Source organism: Phaethon lepturus, unplaced genomic scaffold (assembly GCF_000687285.1).
Source record: "Phaethon lepturus isolate BGI_N335 unplaced genomic scaffold, ASM68728v1 scaffold22548, whole genome shotgun sequence".
Classification (NCBI taxonomy): domain Eukaryota; kingdom Metazoa; phylum Chordata; class Aves; order Phaethontiformes; family Phaethontidae; genus Phaethon; species Phaethon lepturus.
Window position 1 is genome coordinate 20,001 of NW_010560022.1, and position 9,957 is coordinate 29,957.

Sequence of the window (9,957 nt, forward strand, 5' to 3'; positions counted from 1 at the left end):
CCAGAGACTGTGAGCTGTACAGGGCCCTGAACATGCACTACAATAAAGCAAATGATTTTGAGGTAGGCACCGATCTTTGTTTCTCTGTGTGTGTGAGTTGCTCTGTGGTCCAGGCTGCCTTTAAAATAATACACCTTTTTGCTGTGGCCGTGACCGGTGGAATCTGGGCATTCCACATCCCTGAATGACGCTAATTAATCTGTGTAGCCCTGGTAGCTGGAGACTTAGGCCTTGCTAGGGCTTGACAAGAGATAAATGTTTTCACTTTTTTGGATAAGTTTCTTAGTTTCGACTTTTTGAATTTTCTGTTTGGAGGGATGGCAGGGAAAGAAGTCACCTCACGGCTCTTCTAAAGCTCCGTAATTGCGTGATCAAACACTTGCAGTTACCTTCCTCTGCTTTCCTTCGTTTGATTTATAGAACTGAAATGCATTTGCTTTGTCAAGCTGCAGGATAAAATGACTACTTGAAGTAAATGCTCTCTGTTTTCTGCTGTAACGGGTTTGTGGCTTTGATTAAGATTCCTGTTTACAGGCCAGCCTGGTAGCTCAGCAGACTATTGTTATCATTAACATGCTGACCCTCGGTGATACCACGGGAGAGAGTTTCTCCCTGCTGAGGATGGCAGTTTGCATTGTTCAGGTAGTCAGATGTAATGATGCATTTGAAAAGGGTGTGCGTGAGGGGGAGGCTGGAGTAATCCCATCTCTTGGTGGAGTGGGAAAGTGATGGTGGTACTAATTATTATATTTTTTTTTGTCTGCACCTTTCAGTCGGGGTCAAGTTGCAAAATGAGGCCCCTCCTGTAGCAAAAGTGACATTTGTTGGCAGAAGGAGGGTGGTTCCCTACCTAAAATCCTTCCGAGGGATTTTTAGCAGTGCTCTTTTTCACAGCATGTAAGTTCAGGTGATGCAAAAAAACCTCTAGGCAAAGACTTTGTCATCTCCTCCCCACCTCTTCTGGGCACACGGTGTCTTCTGGGAGAATGGTTGCATGGAAGGGGCAGGTGAAGAAAGAGGGGGGAAGAGGACGGTCCTTGAGGGGTTTGCCATTCGTTGCCACTGATGGCAATGTCCAGACTCCATGTTTGGTGTGCCGTGGCCTCCCCAGGCCCTTCTGAGGGCTCTGGCCCCGGTAGGTACTCATGCACACACGAGACAGGAGACTCCCACCCCTGGGAGGTAGGTCTGCCCGTATTCTGAGGCATAATAGCTAAATACAGGAAAAGGAAATACATGAGGAGATAAGTGTGACTAACTTTTTTCTGTCAAAATGTGCTTAGATTCCCCCAGGCTTTTTTTCTTTTTACCGCAACTTTTCTCTGTTTGCAGAACGTAGGTTGAAATGTTCTTTGCTCTCAGATGTTCTTGTATGCTGGATGGTTTTGGGCACTTATTACTCCTTTTCAAAGCGTTAGTTGCAGTGTTAATGTAAATGGATTACTTCAGCAAAGAACTGTGGGGAGCATACAGGTGTTTTCAGGTAGATAAGAAAATATAAGTCTCGTACGTTTAGCACCTCTAGTGATCACAGTCCTCTCTTCTTGGCCAAGGGGTCTAGTAGCTGGTAGGAAAGGACGCCCTTGGTTTTTTTGCCCCATCATGGAGGGAAAGGCATGTTATAAATGGCGATGATTTGCAGATTCTTTTGCACAGTCGTTCTTGTGTTATCTACTATAATGAGAATTTCCTAGAGGTTTAAATCTTGGTTTTACACTGAAGATCCAGCAGTTGTGAGACCATTAGGTGTACGGTGCAGTTTCTAATGTAGCCAGTGTGACTTTCGCCGATAAATGCCCAGCCCCCTCCCCCACAAGCTGCAAAGCAAAAATGACAAGTACCGTAATGTTGAAATTGGATCCAAAGGGATTTAGCAAACGGAGCATTTGCCATATTTAGCGTTCCTTCCTCTCATACTTCAATGATGCTTTGCTGATCTTCTGATTAGTCCAATATGCTGTTTCTCTTAAATCACCTACACTACTATTCCTAAACCCTCACCCTTTATGTCTTCCTGGGTGAAATTTGTGTATACACTTTAATACTCTTAAATTGACTATTAGGAAAAAATGATAAAGCTAAAATGTGCATTTGGTCCATATCAGGCTGTGCCATTGATTTGCTCAGGAATCTGTGATAGCGTGTTCCTTTCCCCGCGCGCTGGAACTGACAGCTTGTAGCAAAGTCAAATAAGATGTTTAACAAACCACATGGCCTATCGTTTTTAGCTTTGCCATTGTACCCTTGTGGCTGTGAGCCAGAGACAGACGCAACGCCTCCTCCAGCACGATGCAACTTCGCCTGTGTTTTGTGTGCACACATGTGTGTATGCGCGTGTAGCCGGTTCCACGTTTCTCTCTCTTGCAGTAGGGCTAGCTGGAGAAACCCGTGCTGAGCTGCGCAGAGCAATTTGAAAATGAGTTTTGAAAGGGAGGGAGACATATGCTTTTTTTTTTTTTGTGGAAGGTGAAGATGTTTCTCTCCTCCAGGGCCTTTCTTCCAGGGAGGGAGAAGGTGGGATGTCCTGGTGAATGAAAGCCACAAATGTCAGTGTCCCAGCAGAAATGCTGAAGATGGTCCGAAAGAGAGGACAGCTTGCTGTGCCACTAGATATCTGTCTCATCTGTGGTGTTGCCATAGCCTTTTGAATGCCAGCTGTAATAATTAAAGTCAGGTATTGTTGCTACTCATTAAAAGGAAAAAAAAAAAATCCCAAATCATTTCATAACTGTTTTTCAAAATCCATCCTAAGACACATCATCAGAGCAAACAGTTGTCACTGTGCCAGGATGATTTCAAGCAAGGGGACACCACGCTGTGAGTTAAAATAAAAATATGGTTAAAAACCATAAATAAGATTTTTTTTTTTCCCCGATTTATTTACTTACAACAAGAAATTGGCCTGAGGACAATACCTGGATTTTAGCCTTGCTTTGGCTTCCGCTCCTCCTCCATCGTCCTTGTTCCCTGGCATTTTTTGCAAGTTACTGTCGTTCTCCGTGTAGAAACATCTCTCTGCACGATGCCCGTTCCTTTTCCTTGTGGGTATTTAACGACTCAGTCTTAGTTCTGAAGTCTCAGGGTTTCTCCGTGCTAGCGATTTTGCCCTGTGCCCTCCTGCCTACTCCTTACACTCGCCACGCTCCTCTGCGTAAGCGAGCAAATGAGCACCAAAGCCAGCCCCCGCGCACGCCATCTTTCTGAGCTCAGCCTGCCTGCTGCTTCACGGGAACTCGCCCGATTTTGCCGACATAGTTACTGAGATTGATCACAATAGTGAAACGTCTGCCAAGCTGCGTTATTTGCACAAATACACTGTATGCAGTTTTGGTACAGTGGGGCTTGATGCGATGATTGCCTCTTTTCATAGCGCTAGTTACGGCACGTGTCATCGTTTCGAAGGGGGAGAAAACCATTTTTAAGAAGTTCGCTCTGCTTTTGGCAGGGGAAAACCATTCTAGTGGGAAAAACCTAATTAAGACCAGTTGTACTCAAGTCTTAGCAGAATGTTTAACTTAAGGCACTCTGAGTTAGTCCCATAAAAATCAATGAGATTATATAAAGTAATTCAAATAACACCACCTATAAAATCTAAGTAATAACCCAGTCACGTAAGCGGCCTATGAACCCTTGAGAGGAACGCTGGCTGCCAAAATTTTCAGAAGCAATGATGGTTTTAGGCCAATTCCATTTTGGGATGCTCAACTGGAGATCTATTAATGAGAGCCACTTTGTCAGGAGGTCCTCAACAGTCCATTCCCTGAAAATGAAGTGTGCCCAGCACTGCATCCAAAAATTAAGACATCCTAAATTGTCGAAAATTCTGGCCACTCGTGCTTATTTTAGGAAGCTGTATCCTTCCCCAGTTTCATCTGCAGGATTCATCTTGAACTGAATTGGTGTTCATCAAAAGGAGAATTAAAGCCTTTGAACCTGATTGTTACTTAAACTAAGGCCACTTATGAGTGGTTTTTGCGATACACAGGCACTGTAAAGGACAATTTATAACCACCCTAATACTCCTTTACGCAACCGCAGCAGCGCAAAGTGGCCTCGAGAGAAGTGAAAATCGAGTCCATAGCTTGCTGCCTTCCATCTCGGAGACTGCTCTTCCCATACACACTGCTCTGCCGTGGCAGCCTCTGCGCTTCTGGTGGTACCAGCAGTGGGCACAGCCTAACGGGACAGTTGTTTCTTTCAGTATTAAACTCCTCGCATTTTTTCCCTCAGCTGTATACTTCCTCCTTCAAGGGCTTTATTGTTGTAGCGTTTCACCATCGCGCTCAGCATTCTTAAAGACGAAGTCGGAGGGCCGCTGTCTGGTGATCTGCAGGAAGGAGAGTAAAGCCGCTCTGGCCGTTTGAGAATAGCAAACGTAACTGTCCTGATTCCTCTGAAGAAAAACTGAAACATAGGTGTCTAGATGGAATTATAAAATCTTGGTTTCAGGAAATTTAATTCATGACCTCAGGCCTTTTTCCTTTTGTTTTTTTTTTTTTTTTTCAAATTTTGAAGAAGCTCTCTTGTGAAACAGCAGACCTTGCCTGGAAACTGCACAGGAAGTGAACCCGGTTTTTAATCAAGTAAGAAAATCCATGGCTTGCAGTAGAAGGTCCGTGCATTGCACGTATCAATTAATGCTTATTAATCAGTTTTTGCAGATTGTAGTTGGATGCTGTTAGGGAGGTGATCGTGAGAGGAATACCGTTGCAGGACTACCCTCGTTTTTTCTGTTTGTGTCCTTTGGATTCAAGGTGTTTGTATAATGAAGTTGGCACGTTGATATATGATCTATTTTTTAATGTCATTACAATTTTAGTTCCCTCTGCCTTTTTGTCATTGGGTTACATTTAAGCACAGCAAGATCAACTTTAAACTTCCTTACTCAACAGCTTTATTAGTTATAACGTACCATGACCTTTCTCAACATTCTTAAAGAAAAAGATACAGTGTAATGTCACTTTACTTTGCTTATTGTTCTTTGTTGTGGTGAACAAAGCATTTTCTACAGTGGCTATAGCACATAATTATACAGCTTTCAATAGCGGTGTCTTGGCACATATCAAAGTTCAGAAGAGCCTTTAGAAAAAAAAGATGTTTTGTGGCAGCCTAGGGAGGGTCTCATCTTTCCTTCAGAAAATAGTTCAAGGCTCTTCTGTCAAGCTTCCCTACTTAGAGCTTTTTCTCCTCCTGCTTCATAAAGTTTAAAGGGGATTCAGTGGAGTTCTATGATCTATTTCCTTTGAAAGATTGTTCCTTTGCACAGAGAAGTCCTTTGACTTCAAGAGTTCACAGATTCATGTCTTTAGGTATCATATGTCTGACCTTATCAGTTACTCTATTTAATGTAGGAGAAAAAGTCTCAACTCTTTGTATTTGTCTGTTTTGCCTCTGTGAAATGATTTGGTGAAAAGACCATCCTTTTTAACACACCACTGAGAGGCCGTTTCTGACTGTAACCTACCCTGTGGCTCTTCTAAAAAAAAAAAAAATTGTCCTTGTGTTTTGTGTATGGATGATTTCACAGTGAGAATAGAATTATACAAGGACAGACACACATAAAAAAATCTTTTGCTCTTTTTTCCTAAATGATCTATTGGCTATTTTGGTGGCTGCTACTCTGGTTCCCCAACAGGCACAACCATTTAACAAACACAGAGATAGCGGCTGGAGTGCTGGGCCAGCAGTAGGTTTTCCCTTGCTTCGACCTACCCCAAAGGCCTTCATAATTAATTGTCCTTCAGAGATGAGGAAAGTTCAGAGACAGTGTGTGTAGCGATGTCTATTGTCTGACATTCAGTTCTCCTTCCCTCAGCTCTTTTTCTTCATTCCACAAAGGGTTATCAATAGGAGCAGGGAGCAAGCTCTCTTCTAACAGCTGCTGGTGGTGGCTGTAGCTTTCTGTGGAAGGTATCATTGTGTTCAGCCATCTATGGATTAAATGGCTGGAAAAGTTCTAACAACCCTTTCAAACGGGCGTGTTTATTTCATCTAGATTACACAGACCCATTTAGCTAATTAAAAACTTTCTCAGAACGCCTTCTCTCCTATTCAGGGGAAGAAAAAAAATTAAAACGCTGCAGTAATTATGAAGAATGGCTGCAATGAAACTTTGGTAAATAAATGAAAAATTCGATCTGTCAGCTTTGATCAAAACACACCCAAATAAGCACAGGCTTGTTTGTTGAGTTGTTATGTGGTTCTGTTTTGTGGTCTGTTTTGTTTTTTTTTCTTAGAGGGAAGAAAGGTACAGGGTAGAAAAAGCATAAAAGAAAACATTGGTATAAGCTGTAACAGAAACAAACACTCAACCAATTTAAAAAACTGCCACAGTTCATACTGTCTCTGCTCCTAACATCAAAGTGCAAAGAAGTCAGAGTTTGCTAAAGAGATTATTAATATTGTTGTGCCTTCTGCGATTAATTTAGAATCCTCTGTGGCATAATTATTAAACTTCATATACAACAGAACAAAATTATATACATGCTTCCTTGTTTTCCCTGATGATATGCTAAACAAAGATCTGGTGCGGTTAGTAGATAGGCAAGAAGTATAGTCAAATTAGGGCCGTTTATTAACAATCGTTATGTTACTGCTCCAATTAATTGGGCGAAGCCAAAAAGGACAAATACAATCATTCTTCCACTGATAGTTTAACTAGCAAATTAGGGAGGTTTTAATAATTTTTTTTGTCTTAAAAAAAAATTAGAAAGAATTCCGGATCTCTACCTGCATTCTTCATGTATACATCACTTTGCAATGAAAAGGAATAATCACATAAAACATTTTCTGGGCTCATATAAAACATTTTCTGGGTTCCATTGCACTTTCTTACTGTTCAGAAGGACACACAACAATCAAGATCAATTATTGTACTGATTAAGTTATTATGCCTGATATTTTGAAATAGGTTTTCTGTATTTAAGAAGAAATTGCATACAAAGTAGATGCAGCTAATACAGTAATGCAAAAAAAGATCATAAAAAATTAAAGTTATTCTTATGAATCTTTCATTAGAAGCAATGAAAAGGGACACTGGTGAAGCCAAGTGCTTTGTTCTTCTGAGCTCCTCTTGTAGGGCCAGATCCTGCAAACAATTATGTACTTGAGCGTTCCTTCTGCGAGAGTTCTGTTGGCGCCTTCAGCGTATCTCCTGCTCTTTCACAGTTTGCCCACTTAGGCCTGTGGATTATTACCAGTGTTGTTCTACTTTATTAAACAGATGTTCCCTTTAAAAATTGACAAAAGTCCTGTAAAAAAATATACCACAAAATCACACAGCTGTACGGAGGCGAACACTTGCTTTTATGCAGGAAGAGCTGTTGTGAAATGATTTAAGGCTACTCAGAGCTTTTCAGATTACTCCCCACCGCAAATAACATGTTAAGTACTAAATTGCCCTAAGCGGTGTTTTATTACTGATCAATAAAATAGTAATCTTGTCTTTTAGCGTGGAAAAATATTTTAGTGGGATTTTTCCTGGTTTACTTCATGGATAGCAGTAAACCAGAAAGCACAGGGAAAAAAAAAGCAAAACCTGTCCTCGTTTGTTTCTAATTTTGCTTTGGGGGAATCCTAGGATTGTTCCAGTTGAATGGTGCAGGGTTTCTGTGCCTGTGTGCGTGTGTGCATGTAGCGGTGGTGTGCTGTGTTTTGTTTTGAGGTTTTTTTTGGTTTTTTGGTTTGTTTGGTTTTTTTTCTTTCTTTTACAATTATTTACCAGTACTCATCCTTATGGCCCCATCTTCTTCTCAAACAAAACAACCCCCTTCCAAAAAAAAAAAAAAAAAAAAAAAACCAACAAAAACAAAAGAAAACAAAACTTGGCAAACTCTTCCGACTCCTACTGCCATTTCATTTTGCATTCAACAAGGGGTAGTGGGAATTGAAACGTCAACTGGAGATCGAGAAAAGCACCAATTTATAGTGCGTTAGCCTTGCACAATTCAAGATTTCTTTTGCTAGCTGCACACATTATACCCAACGTCTCTCCACTCTCTTGTGGCAGTTGTGAGGAATGGCTATTCCTTCCCGTGTGTGTACTACAGGCCTCTAAAGACTCTTATTTATTCTCTCCCATGTCACCTTGTGTACAGTCTGGTCTGTGACACTGATGGTGATTATGTCATTATTTTGCTCTGGGGGCTTTGGCACATCTGCAGAGCTGATGCACATCTTCTTTGTTACGCTGGCATACGTCCCATATCGCAAATGCTTCATTAGCCTTACTGCCTGCCTCCTTGCCAGACAAGAATACCCAAATCCAAGCTTCTTTTTGCTCTGGTCTTTTGTGTCTGTGATGAGCCTTTATTCATCTTCCTAGTTCTTCCCTGTTTTCTATTTTTCTATGTAAAACTGATTTCCAGATGTCCATCGTTCTCCAAAAATCCATCGTAGATGAGGAGTGAGAAGCAAGGTGAATTTTAACCCATTTTGTCCTTCACTCATGTAAAGTCTTTTCCCTCGCAAGCTGAAATGCTTTTTCATTCATCCTGCATATAGAAAGAGTTTGTTAGGCTAGGCAGTTCAATTTTAAAACTTGGTGTTTGCAAAAAAAAAAAAAAAAGAAAGAGGAAAAAAAGGAAAAGAAACCAGTGATTTCTCTTACCATTTAATAAATCCTAGTTGTGGTAATGGGTAACATGCAAGTTGCACATGTTTCTTCCAGACTTTCTTAATTTCTTTTAGACGACACAGTTAAATTTCTCACTCAGAACTTCTGGGGAAGCAGCACTGTCCAGTGAAGGAGGAGGGTGTTCACGAGACCTGATCGTCTGAAATTTCTTATATCCTGTTTTAGTGTGTCACGTTAAAAGGACATAGAGCATTTTGTACTGTGAAAATTGAGGGAAATGTTTGATCTTCTAAACTTTACCTATGCTGTTCTATATAAATATCATAAGATAGAGATGTGAAAATAGTGGGTTAGCTTACTAGCTTTGTAAGACTTTTCCCTCCACATCCCACCCACCCCATGCTTTTTCTCCGTGACATGGAACTAAATTCTGGGCTGGATTCTCAGTTTCTGGTGTAAATCAGAATCGAGCAATCATTGGAGCTAATTAATCTGTGCCAGCTGATGAACTGTCTTTTGTTGTGTTACTATACAGTCAAGTGTGTGAATATATGTTAGATGTTAATTGGAAAAAAGTTTCTTTTTTTTTTTTTTTAAACTTAAAAATCAAATGCAGACCTGGATTTGGAGTCACAGAGCCATCGTGTTTATGGATGTAGGGTGGAGGGGGGTGTTGTTTTTATTTTTGTAAGGTGCGCTTGCCAAAAGAGGAGGCCCTAGCCGATACCGTCTCACAGTGCGGGGTCAGGGCTGTGTGACTGACTTTAACAGACGTCTTACAGATAGGATTGCCCGTCCTATAGGACTTTGAATAGGTCACCTTCACACAGAACACCGTTTGCTTGATATCTTCAATGTGTTTTAAAATGGATGAGAGTCAGGCTTTCATAACGTGAATGAACAAACTGTCATAACATTTGGAAACGATATAGCAGCATCATGACCCACGCTTGGTTTCTGTCCCAACTTTCTGGGTTCCTGCCCTTTCTCAGAGCAGGTATCCCTGGGCTGAGACAGCAGTGGCAGCGCAGATTTGCTTGCAGAGAGGCCTTCCAACATTGGCGTGGAGCACAACGGGGACGCTGTTTTCAAAGATACTGAAATCTGTAAAAGTGAAATACTGAGGCTGTGAGGAAGTAACAGCAGAATATTGCAGGGGTCCATGAGGACTGTGTGTCCTTCACCTGCATGAAGGAGAGATAAACTGGGAGCTGAAGTAGCCACGGTTCAGTGTCCTATGGAAGTGACAATAACACAAGAAGTGAGGTGAAGAAATACTGTTGAGTCCAAGAGGGAGAGAGTCTTCAGGATACTGGATCACCTTCTGTAGTTATGCAGAGCCCATCACCTGCAGTACTAGAGTATGGCTGGATTTCGTAGCG

General features: G+C 41.4%; 1 protein-coding gene across 1 annotated transcript in view; it reads left to right on the forward strand.

Annotated features, from left to right (window-relative positions):
• The window catches only part of PROX1 (prospero homeobox 1), a 37,892-nt gene that overhangs the window by 14,198 nt on the left and 13,737 nt on the right, over positions 1 to 9,957 (forward strand). Inside the window, exon 3 of the mRNA XM_010293555.1 lies at positions 1 to 62. This exon is cut by the window's left edge and continues 133 nt beyond it. Coding sequence (XP_010291857.1) covers positions 1 to 62 — 62 coding nt within the window. The remainder of the gene's footprint in view (positions 63 to 9,957) is intronic.